Raw genomic sequence first — 16,148 nt, 5'->3', positions numbered from 1 at the left:
CCAGATGGGCCAACAGCTGTGATGCTCAGCTGGATCTGAAACCCTGCGTCACCCCTGTCCACCTTGGCTCCAGCAACAAAGAAATGGTGGAGTCTCATCTCCCAGGGGCAGTGAGGCAGGAGAGCAGCGGAGTGCAGGTGCCAGGCCTCAGGGTGGCAGGCTGTGGCCAATGCTGGGAACTTTCACTGGGCAGTATCACTCAAGGGAGAAGAATTCAGTGCAAGTGGTCGCAAGGAGGCCATGAGGCCCAGGGCCACAGGACAACTCGCCTTCTCATAGGCCTTGGTGGCAGAGACAATGGCCGTACGCAAGGGGACAACCCTTGGGTTCTCTTGGTGACTTCCAGCCTTGCCCGTGCCCTTTGCCTTCCATCTCACGCTGTCCTACGCCGTCCCACGGCTGCTGCTTTTCCCCGGCAGGCTGCAGGCACCCATGTGGCTTCCCCACTTTGCTCTCACCCTGCCCTTGCCACACATGCACCGATGTCTGCCCACCCTCACACGCTGTTCCTGCAAACACACACACATGGACTGATCTCAGACTCTTCCAAGGCTGCGAGCCTTTCAGCTTCTCGCATAGGCACGAGCAAGCGGTGTGCCTGCTGCTGTGCTGCCATGTTCTCAGGCAGCAGCGACGTGACAAGCAAGAAATAAGCCCCTCGGTGGGGTGAGCCCAGGTCCTTAGGCAGAGGGGATCTCACAGCCCACGTGCCACCCAGGGGCCTTCTGCTGGCCTGCCCGAGGCACGGGCAGATGGAGCTTAACAGCACGTGTCCCAGCCATGAGTCAGGGGCTGCCCTACGCGCTGTCTCAGGCAGAGGTGACCTCACCGCCCCTTTCCCAGGCACATTGCTGCTGTTGGGCTGTCCCCTCCGCAGGCAGAACTGGCCTCACTGCCCCCGTCACAGCCATTGGCTTCCTGCTGGAATGTGAGTCCCTGAGACACAACTGACCACGAGATAGCGTCCTCAGCCGTCACCCTCCCCGTGGCCCAGCACCCAGCAGATGAAGGGAAGCTTCTCTCAGCCAATTTATCTCCACTGATGTCCCACCAATGGTTTGAGTGCACAAGTGTTCCTCAGAGGAACTGCCTTATCTCACTTGGTGCATTGGTACATAGCTCGAGGTTTGGCTCTCCGTTTATCCTTCTTGCTCCCGCTGTTCTGAACTAAAGGAGCTCTCTAGGGAAGTGAGTCAATGAATCCTGAAATAACTCAGGTTGGAAGAGACCCCTTAAATGTCCTTGTCCTGCTATCGTGCTTAGGGCAGGGGGAACCAGATGGCATGTCTCAAGGGCTCTGCCCACTTTGTCACCATCTACAAATGGGCCAAAAAGCCATTCTGTCAACTTATCCAGGGGGTCAATAAAGGCATTCAACCCTGTTTACCCAAGTGCCTGCACTGAGGGTTGCCACTAGTCAAAGGACACCAGGATGACTAGACCACTTGTGACATTCGGAGTTGAGCCTCCAGCCAACTTCTCACCCACAGTGTCCTCCATTTCTTCACTCCAGAAGTCACCCATCTTTGAATGGATGAAAGGAGAAAAAGTCAAAACCCTTGCAAAGGTCAAGGTACAAACCATCCCCTCCTTGCCCCTATACGTAAAGGTGCAGCAATCCCTTTTGTTGTCCTACAATTACCTGGAAATGGCTGCAGGAGTATTTCCACCATTAATTTCCCAGACACTAAGGTGAGGATGACCAGCCTGTATTTCTCCCAGTTGTCCTTCTTGCTTTTCCTGAACAAAGGCTGGATGTCTGCCTTTTGCCAGGACCCCAGAACCTCCCTGATTGCTCAGACACATTTGAGGGCACCATTCAGAAAGGGTGCTGTGATCAGACAGAGGCACTTGCATTGAGCCTGCCCAAGGCGGGTGAGATGAATCTCCCTGGGACAGTGGCCTTTGTTCCTGCAGTCACACACAGGAACGGCCAGGCCCTGGGAGGTGTCCCCACCTCAGCTGGCCTCACGCACTGCTGGCGTGGTTGAACCCCAGCCTCACGCACACAGGGGTGCTCAGAGGCACGAGCCCGTCCCTGGCACGTGCGGAGGCAGAGCACTGCAGCAGGCACAGTGACTGCCTGGCCTCCTGCTGCCCCTGCCAGAGGCTGGCAGCACCTCAGCCCGGGGGTGTCGCGCCCTGCTCGGCACCTCGCGGAGATGGCCCTCGTCATGAGCAATGGGCACGGGGACCTCGGTTCAAGGAAGCACGTTGCAGTGCTGCATTCAGGTGGTCTCCACAAATCCATAGCATTTGATGGAGGCCAGCACCGTCACAGAGTGCCCGTTGCCTGCCCCTGCCTGCGCTCACGGGACTGCCATGCAGCATGGCGGTGACCAAGCTGCCAGAGCACTCAGGCCTTACACCAGAGCAAGGGGTCAGAAGGGGAGTGTGTAGGTAGAAGGAGGACAGTATTGGAGAGCCAAGGGCTGCTGTTCCCTGGTACTGCTGCCATGCTAGGAACCAAAACCCGTCCGTCTCTGCACCTTTTCCCCTCCGTCTCGGCACACAGGAACTGTCACTGCAGCTCCAGAAAGGCCTTGGAAGAAAGAATCCCAGGAAAAATAAAGTTACTCGATGGTACTTTGACTTTGTTAGACAAAGAAATAGAAGGGCACCTTCAGAAAAGAAAACCACAGAAGCAATTAGAATGGGGATGACAACTTTATCAGAAATGAAATACCACAAGAAACTACAAAAAATTCAGAAGACAGTCTGGGTCTGCGAAGAATTGCATTATTAACACTATTCATAATGTTAATGCTTCAGAAGAACATCCAGCTATCAGTTTGCACATTGCACCCTTGAGCTCCTCATTCCTCATGCTGTAGATGAGGGGGTTCACTGCTGGAGGCACCACCGAGTACAGAACTGCCACCACCAGGTCCAGGGATGGGGACGAGATGGAGGGGGGCTTCAGGTAGGCAAAATACGAGGTGCTGACAAATAGGGAGATCACGGCCAGGTGAGGGAGGCACATGGAAAAGGCTTTGTGCCGTCCCTGCTCAGAGGGGATCCTCAGCACAGCCCTGAAGATCTGCATGTAAGACAGAACAATGAAAACAAAACACCCAAAGAATAAAAAGGCACCAGCCACAATTAGCCCCACTTCCCTGAGGTAGGTGTGTGAGCAGGAGAGCTTGAGGATCTGTGGGATTTCACAGAAGAACTGTGCCAGGGCATTGCCTTGGCAGAGCGGCAGTGACAGTGTATTGGCCGTGTGCAGCGCAGCACAGAGAAACCCACTGGCCCAGGCAGCTGCTGCCATGTGGACACAAGCTCTGCTGCCCAGCAGGGTCCCGTAGTACAGGGGCTGGCAGATGGCCACAAAGCGGTCATAGGCCATGACGGTGAGGAGAGAACACTCTGCCGAAAGGAAAAAGAGAATCGAGAAGAGCTGTGCAGCACATCCTGAGTAGGAGATGTCCCTGGTGTCCCAGAGGGAGTTGGCCATGGCTTTGGGGACAATAGTGGAGATGGAGCCCAGGTCGATGAGGGAGAGGTTGAGGAGGAAGAAGTACATGGGGGTGTGCAGGTGGTAGTCACACACTACGGCGGTGATGATGAGGCCATTAGGCCATGAGGGCAGCCAGGTAGATGCCCAGGGAGAGCCAGAAGTGCAAGAGCTGCAGCTCCCGTGTGTCTGCAAATGGCAGGAGGAGGAACTGGGTGATGGAGCTGCTGTTGGACATCTGCTGCATCTGGGCATGGGGACCTTCTCCAGGAGGAAATGTAGTGACAAGTCAGGAAAGTCTTCTGTAAAGCCAAGTGAAAGCCGTTTCTCCTAGATGCGCCCCCGGTGCCCCATGTCCCCCCCCTCTGCCGTTCCTAGGAGAGCTCCCTTCCGAGCCGTGGCTGGAGCTGTGCTGAGTGCTGGCCGAGTGTGCTGTGAGGAGCAGGGGCTGTGCCCGCTGGCTGCCCAGCAGTGAGCCCTGCTCTGCAGCAGGGGCTTCATGGGAACCCTGGGGGCAGGGGCCAGTCCTGGCCTTGCCCTGGCTCAGCCCAAACTGCTCCCAGCGCAGAAGGGCCTGTCAGCATCGGCTCTGCCCGTGCTGAGCAACGGCCATGGCCAGAGTCAGGTCAGGAGGGCTTTGTGCTGTGCTCAGGGAGAGCAGAGTGAGTGCTGAGAGGCAAGGGGACTGTCTGTGCCTGAGGGCAGAGGCAGGCACTCTGCTCTCTCCATCCCTCTCCTTCCCAGCTGCCCGGCAATTGCTCCTTTCTTAGATGGAGAGTGATCACACTGCCATGTGACCCTGACAAGCAGCCAGGCACTGCTGAGAGCAGAGGGATCCACTGCAGAGAACAAAATGGCCTCATCCCTTCCCGAAGGCTCAGCACCACACTGCTATCCAAGGACACCCAGGGCTCACTGTGTGCCCTGGCAGGCACATACAGCTTGGGTGGACACCCGAAGTAGGTAGGTCAAGGGTCCTGACCATGGCAAGGTCTAGAAAGAGACGTCAGCTCCTCCCCCAGCCTCACAGGCTGCATTGCCCACAGCATCATCGGTTAGGGGAAAGCTGGGACACCTCCATGCTGAGGACATGTCTGCACAGGAGGACCCACAAGGTCTGCCCCTGAGCCTGCAGCTGAAACCCCTATTGCCAGAGAGCCTGTCTGCAATGCCAATAGCATCTGAGCAAGGCCAGGAGAGAGACAAAGGGACACTCGGGAACTCCTTCCCCTTGCCCAGCCCGGCACACCACCTCCCACACAGCAGCAGTGCAGGACAGTCACCCTCAGGCTCTGCTCAGCGAGAAATGGCACCGTGGCAGCAGGAGAGATGCACTTCATCCCTTCTGCTGCTCTGCTGGACCAGGGGGTGTTGAAACACATGAAACCAACGGTCTAAAGGCTGTGCTGGGTGGGAGAGGAGAGCAGAGGTGCGTTGCTCAGGGAAGGCACCTGCACGGCAGACCATGGCCAGGAGGTGCCCCCTATCTGCCCCTGCATCAGGGTTCCCCTCAGCATCTCCCCCCTCCCTGCCCAGGGCTCTGCTGCCTGCAGCTGTCCCTGCCAGCAGCTCTTTCTCTGGCCCCAGGGCTCTTCCCTGCCAGCGCTCACAGAGCCCAGCTCAGCCCCTGTGTGCCCAGCTCTGCCCTGCAGCCGCTCTCTGCCTGCAGGCAGGAACAAACAGCTCCCCCAAAGCCTGACGGAAAAGGAGAGCTGATGCTGGTTTCATCTGCAGCGTGCTGGGGAGGGAAGGCACTTGCTCAGCTTCCTCATCAACCTCCCTGTGATGCTTTCAGCATCTCAGCCCCTGCTCTGACCTGCACAGCTGAGTTTCCATTGCCACCAAGCGGAGCCACGGAAAAGTGGCAGCAGAGATTCAGGCAAGCACAGAGCCAAGCAGGAAACCCCTGCCATGAACTTATGAGACAAGGCCTGAGAGGCAAGTCTCCAAGTACGGTCCAGCTGATAAGCGGGGATGTGCTGGAGCTTGTGGGCCATCAACCTTGGGAGGACGGCCATAAAACCTTGGCAGGATGGCTACAAACCTCGGGAGGACAAGGCATGTGAATAGGTAACAACTGACAGGAGGAGTCAGGCTGAGTAAAGATAAGGGAATGAGGAACAGATGGCCCAAAAGAGAAGTAACAAGTTTGTGCTAATCGATGACTGTTGAAACTTACTTAAAGTGTTCTTTGTTTGTAGTTAACCAATGAGGGATTGCCTAGTATGTAATGTGTAGTTTAAAGAACCAATCTGTTTAAAGCGCGCGGCCTCTGATAACATATATAAACTTGTGATTGTATACAATAAATCGACATTTGCTTGCATCAAGCAGCGTCCTGTCTCTCATCACAGCAATTTGGTGACCCCGACGTGATGGGTTTATGAACCGCCAGGCTGAGCAGCAGGTCACGAGTCAACGTTGAATGAGCTGCTGAAAGGAAGCAGGAACTGAAAAAAAAAGTCCCTCTGGAATTTAGAGGTGAGCTGTGGGAAACGTGGGGAATCAGGGGTCTTCCCCCAAAAGAGACACATATGAGCTTGTGAAAGCTCTCCTTAATAAGCATGAAAAGTATATTCCTGGGCATGATCTCAAGGCAAACCTTAGATGGGTACAGGTAAAATTACCTACTGTGACTGTATCTAATATTTTTACACGAGAGCTTTGGGATGATGTGGGGGTAAAAATATGGGATGCGGCTACATCGGGGGATGCCAAAGTGCAGTGCATGCTCCCATGGTGGAAAAGCATTTTTGAGATTTTGAAAGCACTGGAAAAAAGTCACAGAGAAAAAGCCGGGGGAGGGGGGGGGGGGGGGGGAAGGAAACTCTCCTACAGTAACTCCTGTTACCTGCTGCAGAACCTGAAACCCCCCAACCCCTTGAAGGTTTTTGCCACAGGTTACCCCCCCAGGAAGACCCCTTTGATCCGGGGCCGGTGGACCCTGAAAAAGAGCCAGATTTATACCCCCCCGACCCACACAATGAATGGGCTAGCATAAGACGCCAAGCCTTGAAAGAAGGAGACCTGGGCATTGCTAAAACAACAGTGGCCCCTGTGCTTTTTCAGGGTCGGGGGGCCACGGTGGGAGGCCTTGTCTTTTCCGGTAATTAAGGAACTGCGTCACACCGTTACTGAGCACGGGCTTTCCTCTCCTTATTCTGCAAGTCTGTTCTCTTCTGTATTTGATACATACGTTTTGACTCCTCATGATCGTAAGTCTCTAGTGCAGCTGTTATTAGCTCCGACTCAATACGCGCTATGGGACTCACATTGGAGGGGGGGGCTTCAGGCACTCCTCCTCACCTATGTGGGTCACGGCAATGCAGCTATGGCCGTGCTGACCATAGAACACCTTACTGGTACAGGTCGGCACTCTGACCCGGCAGCCCAAGCTCCGGGACATCCATCAGGAGGCTCTCGAAGCAGTCCGTGAGGAAGCAAAAAAGGCTCTTCTTAAAATCCCTGACTCACAAAAGCCGCAGAAAGCTTTTATAAGTGTTACTCAAGGACCCCGTGAGTCCTATATGGAATTTATTGACAGACTAAAAAATGCTTTAGCGCGTCAGGTGGATAACACGGAAGCGCGGGAAATACTGTTATTGAAATTGGCTGTGGAAAATGCTAATGCAGATTGCAAAACACTGTCGCAATCTCTCCCTCATCCAAACCCCACATTGACTGAAATGATAGAAGCCTGCAATAGAATCAGCACTGTGGATCACAAATTTGAGGTTATGGATGCTGCCTTTGCTGCTGTATGTGGTCTGTCAGTAATTTGTTACGGCTGTGGCAAACCAGGTCACTTAAGAAAGGATTGCCTGGCTATGAATAAAGGAGCTAAACACCAAACCCCTGGGTACTGCCCTGTGTGCCGAAAAGGGCGTCATCATGCTAATCAATGTCATTCTAAGAATGATTTCCAAGGTCAACCAATACAGGGAAACCGATCGCAGAGCGCGGGGCAGCGACGCGCGTGGATACAAATGCCGCAGTCGACATTCCAACCCCAACGGAGAGAAGCAACAGCACCTCGAGTCTTCATCCAGCAACAACCGGTAGCACCAGGATTGGACCTAGCAACCTCCCACACAGTAATGTTACTCAATCCCTCGGTTCACTTATTGTCCACAGATTTCTCGGGACCCATTTTTAGGGGGGGCTATTGAAATGCGTGATACCCTAAAATTGACATGGAAAGTCGATACCCCTATTTGGGTAGATCAATGGCCCCTACCACTGGAAAAGCTTCGTGCCCTCCAGGAAACTAGTTATGGAACAGCTAACCAAAGGGCATATTTTGCCTTCCACTGTCCGTGGAAGCTCACCTGTTTTTGTTATTAAGAAACAAACTGGCAAGTGGCGCTTGCTCCACGAACTCAGAAAAAATTAATGATGCAGTGGAAGACATGGGAGCCCTCCAACCAGGACTCCCGTCCCCCACTATGATTCCTCGACATTGGCATTTGACCGTTATTGATCTCAAAGACTGTTTTTTTTTAATATCCCACTCCACCCAGATGATGATCCTAAATTTGCCTTTTCAGTCCCTAGCGTCAACATGCAAACCCCGTTGCTAAGATACCAGTGGGCTGTGCTGCCACAAGGAATGAAGAACAGTGCCACAATCTGCCAGTGGTGTACCATCATATGGATGACATCCCAGTGGCCGCACAACATCACAGAGGTCATGGAGGAAGCTGTAGCCCTTGTCGCAGCTGCTGTTAATTCAGCAGGCCTCTGTATTGTGCCAGAAAAAATTCAAAAAATACCCCCATGGAAGTACTTAGGTTGGCATATAAGGACTCAAACTATAGTTCCCCAGCCTTTACAGATACAGACAGACATAAAAAACTTGCATGATGTACAGAAATTGCTGGGAACAATTAATTGGGTCCGGCCGGCTGTTGGGAATTTCTAATGAAGACCTAAGTCCTTTATTTGAACTGCTTAAAGGGGAATACCGACTTGTGTTCCCCCCGCAGTCTTGGTCTTGAAGCCATTGACTCTTTGCTAAAGGTTGCTACTGCAATCACTCACAGACAAGTACATTGGTGGGCTCCTGAATTACCTTTTCATTTGATTATTTTGAATCCCACTCGACAGCCTCATGCTGTTAATATTTCAATGGGATTCTCAGAAATCAGACCCTCTGTTGCTTATCGAATGGGGTTTTTTTATCAAATCAACCTACAAAAACTATTTCAACACAGCATGAGATGTTTGCTTTACTGGTAATTAAAGCCAGACAACGCTTGTTAACACTATCAGGAGTAGATTTTGCTCGTATCTGTTTACCTGTGACAAGCACGTATTTACAATGGCTTTATCAGCAGTCAGACGCCTTTGTTATGGCATTGGCAGGCTATACAGGTCAACTCACATCCCACCCACCTTCGCATAAGCTGCTTAATATTGACTTTCACTTAACATCTAAGCCAAAAAGGAGCAATCAGCCATTACAAGCTTTTACTGTGTTTACAGACGGGTCTGGAAAGTCGCACAAATCAGTCATTTTATGGTGGGATGACCAGCGTGGACGATGGGACTCGGACATAGAAACTGTTTCTGGTTCTCCTCAGATAGTGGAACTGGCTGCAGTTGTTCGAGTTTTTCGAAGGTGGTCCACACCGCTTAATCTTGTTACGGATTCAGCTTATGTTGCAGGGATTGTAGAACAAGCTGAAGCATCTGTACTACGTGATGTCTCACATTCTGAACTGTTTGCCTTATTACAAAGAGCTTGTCTTTCTCTTAGACTCTCGCCCTCACCCCTATTTTGTTATGCATGTCAGGGCACATACCTCTTTACCTGGCTTTATTGCAGAAGGGAATCGACGAGCTGATATGCTCACATTACCAGTACAAGTCCTACCAGATCGCCTAGCACAGGCTAAACTAAGCCATTCTTTCTTTCACCAGAATGCTGGAGGTCTCAAACGGCAGTTTGGGCTTACCTCCCAACAAGCGTCCAATATCATCGCCGTCTGTCCTGACTGTCAAAGGCATTCTTTTGGTCCATAGCAGGAGGGGTTAATCCTAGAGGACTACAGAGCTTACAACTATGGCAAATGGTCGTTACACATTATCCAGAGTTTGGTAAATTAACTATGCCCATTCCTCTATTGACACCTTTTCAGGTGCTCTGTTTTCTTCTTGTCACACAGGAGAGAAAGCTCGTGATGCCCGCAAGCATTTGATGCATGCTTTTGCCACCTTGGGCATACCCTCCCAAATAAAAACGGACAACAGTCCCGCATATATCTCAGCTGCAACAAAGGACTTTCTTGACTCATGGGGCATAACTCACATTACCGGTACTCCTCATTCCCCTACAGGTCAATCTTTGATTGAATGCTCTCATCAGTCTGTGAAATGCTTACTACAACAACAAAAAGGGGGGATGGGGACTGCAACCCCTGAGGAACGACTAAAGAAAGCTCTGTATGTTTTCAATTTTTTTTGAATTGTTCTTTAATAGATAATAATCCCCCAATAGTTAGGGATTTTAATGCGAATGCTTCACTTGAGGCATGAATTAAACCTCCGGTGTTGGTCCGTGATCCAGAAACAGGTAAGATTATGGGACCATATCCTCTTGTGAGATGGGGAAGAGGTTATGCTTGTGTTTCCACAGAAAAAGGCCCCAGGTGGATTCTGGCAAAGAACGTACAACCCTTCCATGACTCCCTACCACAACCATCTGGTGAGGACTCCGATCATCCTCCAGATCATCCCCCAGATCATCACCTCGATCAACAAGCTTCTGAACCTTCTGGGATCACAAATAACTGAAGCAGTATAAACTGAACGCTGTGGACTGAAAATGACTAAATGAATCAATGTAAAGAAGTATCAGTCGTGGGAATTTCTTGTACTATATGTGGGCACTGTAAGCCTTGGGTCTTATGTGTGTGCTATAACTGTAAAAAGGAATGGTGGTGAAGAGTAGTATTAGCCAAACGATGGTGTGAAGGCTGTCTTGTTAATGGAATTAATACTGTTAAAATTCTGCTTACTTCAGGTCACGAGTCAACAGAAGAACAAAGATGTTGGGAATATTCCCGGGACTGGACCCTATCTTTATATAAACAAGCAGAAAGAGTCCTGATCTGTGGTTTGGAGTGCAGTAAGACTAACCTGGTGCCTGCTATTTGGACTGTTCTTAAACAGAACTGGGAGCAGACTAAAGAAAAATGTGAAAAACGATTTGCATGGAAGCTAAGGGCAGGCCAGAAAGCATTTTTTAAATAGTGCTTATCTTCATGGTGACAGTAGGGTTTGTGCAAGGCTACCCATAGCTTCCTGCACTTCCTAAGGTTAATGTATGGATTACATTGGCAAATGTGACCGGACAAGACACTTTGTGTCTTGCCACTGCTTCACCTAATAACCCCTTTTCCACATGCCTCATGGGCCTACCGCTAGATGAGTGGCCGGTACCTACAAATTTAAAAGCAATTTCTCCAAATCGGTCACAAAATCTGACGGAGAATTGGGACATATGGGTCCCCTCTCTCCCACAGGCTACCCTAGAACCACAAGAGATTGAGCTTCTTGGATCAGTGAAAATGGACTTTTGTGTTAAGTTTAACTACACAGGGAAAAATCAGTCCAAAGCATGGGATGTCTCTCCTGACCATCCTGTTTTTAAGAATGCTAGTGTTCAGTGTAATTACACGGCAACAAACTTGTCCAAGTCTAGCAATGCCCCCTTGTCATTACCATCGGGAGTATTTTTTATTTGTGGGGACAGAGCGTGGCCCATCATCCCTTCTCATACAAAAGGAGGTCCATGTAGCCTTGGATGCCTTTCTGTCCTGACTCCTAATACATCTATGATTTTACAGCACCGTCTCTCTCATAGGGCAAAGTGTAGCATTCATGCATATGCACCCGATTGTGACGACCACGTGGAGTTTTGGTCTTTTAGTCAACGCTTTGCTGCCTCCCTTTTTATACCTGGAGCGGCCGCTGGAAAAGCATTAGCGACTTTAGATAAGCTTGGCTGCTGGCTTGCTAAACAAGGGAATGTTACTAGCAATGTATTGTCTGGTCTTTTATTAGATGTAGACAGTGTTCGCCATGCTTCACTGCAAAATAGGGCCACTATAGATTTTTTGCTTTTAGCGCAAGGACATGGTTGTGAGGATTTTGATGGCATGTGCTGCATGAATCTCTCTGACCACTCGGAATTGGTTCATGCCAGTATTTCAACAACTTAAAGCTGGAATCTTTAAACTTTCACAAGACAACAGCTGGGATTGGTTGGATAAACTTTTTGGAGGATGGGGATTGTCAGGATGGTTAAGAAGTTTAGTGAAGACGATTGTTTATTCCTTAGCCGTTTTTGTCTTCTTGTTACTCTTTTTACCCTGTTTGTTGCAGTGTCTACAAAAGTGGATAACACACTCTATGAAGAAAGTTCTTTTTGTGCAACAGGAAGGGGGAGATGTGGGACAGGGCCTGAGAGGCAAGTCTCCAAGTATGGTCCAGCTGATAAGCGGGGATGTGCTGGAGCTTGTGGGCCATCAACCTTGGGAGGACGGCCATAAAGCCTTGGCAGGATGGCTACAAACCTCGGGAGGACAAGGCATGTGAATAGGTAACAACTGACAGGAGGAGTCAGGCTGAGTAAAGATAAGGGAATGAGGAACAGATGGCCCAAAAGAGAAGTAACAAGTTTGTGCTAATTGATGACTGTTGAAACTTACTTAAAGTGTTCTTTGTTTGTAGTTAACCAATGAGGGATTGCCTAGTATGTAATGTGTAGTTTAAAGAACCAATCTGTTTAAAGCGCGCGGCCTCTGATAACATATATAAACTTGTGATTGTATACAATAAATCGACATTTGCTTGCATCAAGCAGCGTCCTGTCTCTCATCGCGGCAGTTGGAGCCCTGCCCCTGTTTCCCTGCAGGCTGTAGGCACCATCTCACTGCCCTGCCTTGCTCTCACCCCAACATTGCCATACCTTCGCTGAGGTACCTCCACTCTCACCGGCTGTTCCTTGAGACACAAACCATGGGCTGATCCAGGCTCCCTCTGGCTGAGCTCTGGCACCACAGCAGGACCCCTGGAGTGACAGTTCTTCCTCCTGATAGCTACTCTCCACCATCAGAGCTTCCCTTTGCCACATTTTTTCCTCTCTTGAGAATTTTCCCACTGCCCAGCAAAGCTTTAACATTTCAGAAACTACCCTTCAAGCAGGGAACCCAACCTGTTAGCTTTTTCTTTTTTGGTCTTTCCCCTTAACACAAAGAAGGAACCTCCACATGGTCTTCTGAACCACATGAGTGCTGCTGGCCTTTCAGCTTCTCCCTGGGACATGACCAAGCCATGTGGCTGCTGCTGTCCCATCATGTCCCCAGGTGCAATGGACGTGACAACCCCTATCCCAGCCCTTCTCCTGGATGGGGCCTGTGGGGTCCCTTGGCAGAGGGACTGTCCCAGCCACGTTCCTGATGCTGGCCTGTCACCTCCAGAGGCAGAACTGACCTCACAGGCCCCTCACAGCCAGGCACGTCCTCCTGCATGAGGAGTTCCTGAGACCCAGTTGCCCTCCTGATACTATACTCTTCCATCACCCTCCTTTTGTCCAGGGATGTGACCACAGAAAGGCGGGCTTGTTTTTGTCAGTTTTATCAAATACCTTTCCCGCAATCCATTTGAGTGGAGAAACATTCTTCAGATGAACGCCTCTATTTGTGTTGACACATTCTATATATGCTCTTACACCTCTATGGTTTGTTTTTCAGGTTGGACTGACCGTTAACTGCGCAGCTGAGGCAGGGTCAGCTAGAGCAGCCAGCTCAGCAACTCGTCTAGGTAGGCTTCCAATACCATAGAAGCACAGAAACAGAGAATCATTGCGGTTGGAAAGGACCTTAAAGATCATCACATCCAACCATAACCTGAGTATCAGTAAATCATCACTGAACCATCTGCATCTGTGTATTTTTGAAACAGCTCCAGGGCTGGCGATTGCACCATCTCCCTGGGCAGCCTGTTCCAATGCTTGAACCACCCTTGCAGTGAAGATGTTTTTCCTCATATCCAATCTGAACCTCTCCTGTCTAACTTGAGGCTGTTGCCTCTTGTCCTGTCACTTGTTATCTGGGAGAACAGTCCTACCCACCCCATCTACAACCTCCTTTCAGGTACTTCTAGAGAGCAGTAAGGTCTCCCCTGAAGCCTCGCCTGCTCTAGACTAACAAACCAAGTCCTTTCAGACACTCTTCACCCAAGCAAGGCTCCAGACCCTTCACCAGCCTTGTTGCCCTTCTCTGGACATGTTCCAGCACCTCAACGTTTCTCTTGAACTGAATGGCCCAAACCATAAACACTTTGTTTGAGGTGTGGCTTCAGCAGTGCCGAGTACAGGGGGTCCATCACTGCCCTGGTCCTGCTGGCCATTTCTGATACAAGCCATGATGCTATTGGCCTTCCTGGTCATCTGCACACAACTGCTGGCTCATGCTCAATCATTTGTCAATCCCCACCCTCAGGGTACTTCCCCACCAGGCAGCCTTCCAGCCACTCTGCCCCAAGCCTGTAGAGTTATGTGGGGCTGTTGTGACCCAAGTGCAGAACTGGCACTTCTCCCGGTTGAACTTCATACAGTTGGACTCAAACTCCTTCAAATGATCCAACCTGTGCAGATCCCTCTGCAGAGCCTTCCTGCCCTCAAGGACATCAGCACTTCCACCCCACTTGATGTTGTATGCAAACTCACTGAGGGTGCACTCAATCCAGACCATTGATAAAGTTCTGAAACAGGACTGGCCCCAACACTGAGCCCTGGGGAACACCACTCCTTATGGGCCGTCACCTGGATGTCACTCCATTTACTCCCCCTCTTGGGGCTTGGCTGTCCAGCCAGCTCTAACCCAGCGTGGAGAACACCCACCGAAGCCATGAGCAGCCAGGTTCTCCAGGAGAATGCTGTGGGAGATGTTGTCAAAGGCTTTTTTAAGGTCCAGGTAGAGAACATCCACAGGCTTTCCCTCATCTGCTAGGCAGGTCACCTTGTCACAAAATGAGATCAGATTCATCAAGCAGGACCTGCCTTTCATAGATCTGTGCTAGCTCGTCCTGACCTACTGGTTGTCCTGTGCTTGCTGTTTGATGTTGTTCAGGACGATCAGCTCCACAACCTTCCCTGGCACTAAGATCAGGTTGACAGTACTAGGAAGGATCCTCTTTTCTATGCTTCCTTCATGTGGGCACCACTTTGAATAACCCCCAGGCTTCTGGTGCCTCCCCACTTAGCCAGGACGCTTGATAGTCACCCCTGTGGTGATGCATTAGAGAAACAGACCAACGATTTTCACAGTGTTCCTGGGTCACGAGATGTCCATAGACAAGGACACTTTCCAAAGCACTTTGTCCTCCCTGGACATGAGGTTCACCTGCACCACAGGTCCTCTGGGGCTGCAGAGACAACACAGACAGACATGTCCTCTCCTGCCAGCACTGCACAGCCCAGCCCTTTGTCCCTCTGGTCTTCAGGACAGCTGGGTTTGCTCTCCTTAGGGACATTTCATTTCACCATTACAGTGCCACCTGCCAACCACCCCAGTATGCTCTGCAGCAAAATTTAGCATGCATTGGACTTTGGGTACTTGGTACCCGCTGTTTTTGTTACATGTTTGATCTTGGCCCTGGTGCCACAGCTGAGGTCCAGTGCGTCTCTTCTCTGACATAAAGAACCTAAATCAGGGAGAGCAAGGGGCCAAACTCTTACTTAACCAGCCTGAGGAAGCCTTAGGATCAATGACCTCACATCTTACTGGGGACTTTTCTGACCCTGTGGGTTTACATGGCAAGGGTTTGGGAGCGGTCATGGGGATTGTAGGGCTGCCAAAGGTGAGGTCAAGAGTTGGCCCCATGGCCAAGAAAGCCACATTCAGCTGGCTCTGAAATGGACCTGCTACCTCCCTGAGCTCATAAGAAATTCTAGTGGCACCTCTGTGAAAAACCAGTGGAAGAAAGGACATAACACAGTGTGCAGCATTTGTAAGAGAGAGGCGTGAGAAACGGGGCACAGGAACAGCCCTACAAACACCAAGTGAGTGAAGAAGGAGGGGAGGCAGTGAGGGAGAGGCTTGGTGGGCTCATGGAGGCCAACGGTCAACCCACTGACCCCGATGTTCACAGGTCAGCACAGTGACAATGTTCCTTTAGGTGTCTGTAGGTTCTTTACATCAGCATTTTAGCACCGCTGCCAGATGGGCCAACAGCTGTGATGCTCAGCTGGATCTGAAACCCTGCGTCACCCCTGTCCACCTTGGCTCCAGCAACAAAGAAATGGTGGAGTCTCATCTCCCAGGGGCAGTGAGGCAGGAGAGCAGCAGAGTGCAGGTGCCAGGCCTCAGAGTGGCAGGCTGTGGCCAATGCTGGGAACTTTCACTGGGCAGTATCACTCAAGGGAGAAGAATTCAGTGCAAGTGGTCGCAAGGAGGCCATGAGGCCCAGGGCCACAGGACAACTCGCCTTCTCATAGGCCTTGGTGGCAGAGACAATGGCCGTACGCAAGGGGACAACCCTTGGGTTCTCTTGGTGACTTCCAGCCTTGCCCGTGCCCTTTGCCTTCCATCTCACGCTGTCCTACGCCGTCCCACGGCTGCTGCTTTTCCCCGGCAGGCTGCAGGCACCCATGTGGCTTCCCCACCTTGCTCTCACCCTGCCC

At 51.0% G+C, this 16,148-nt stretch overlaps 1 protein-coding gene across 1 annotated transcript; it reads right to left on the bottom strand.

Annotated features, from left to right (window-relative positions):
• Window positions 1–2,752: 2,752 nt before the first annotated feature.
• LOC121082048 (olfactory receptor 14C36-like) lies at window positions 2,753–3,526 on the bottom strand. Its single transcript, XM_040581390.1, has one exon. The coding sequence runs from the start codon at window positions 3,524–3,526 to the stop codon at window positions 2,753–2,755; it is 774 nt and encodes a 257-aa protein (XP_040437324.1).
• Between the last annotated feature and the right edge of the window lie 12,622 nt (window positions 3,527–16,148).

Source organism: Falco naumanni, unplaced genomic scaffold, assembly GCF_017639655.2.
Source record: "Falco naumanni isolate bFalNau1 unplaced genomic scaffold, bFalNau1.pat scaffold_212_arrow_pat_ctg1, whole genome shotgun sequence".
Taxonomy (NCBI): Eukaryota; Metazoa; Chordata; class Aves; order Falconiformes; family Falconidae; genus Falco; species Falco naumanni.
The sequence above is the reverse complement of the archived record's forward strand: the minus strand, read 5'-3'. Positions and strand labels throughout refer to the sequence as shown.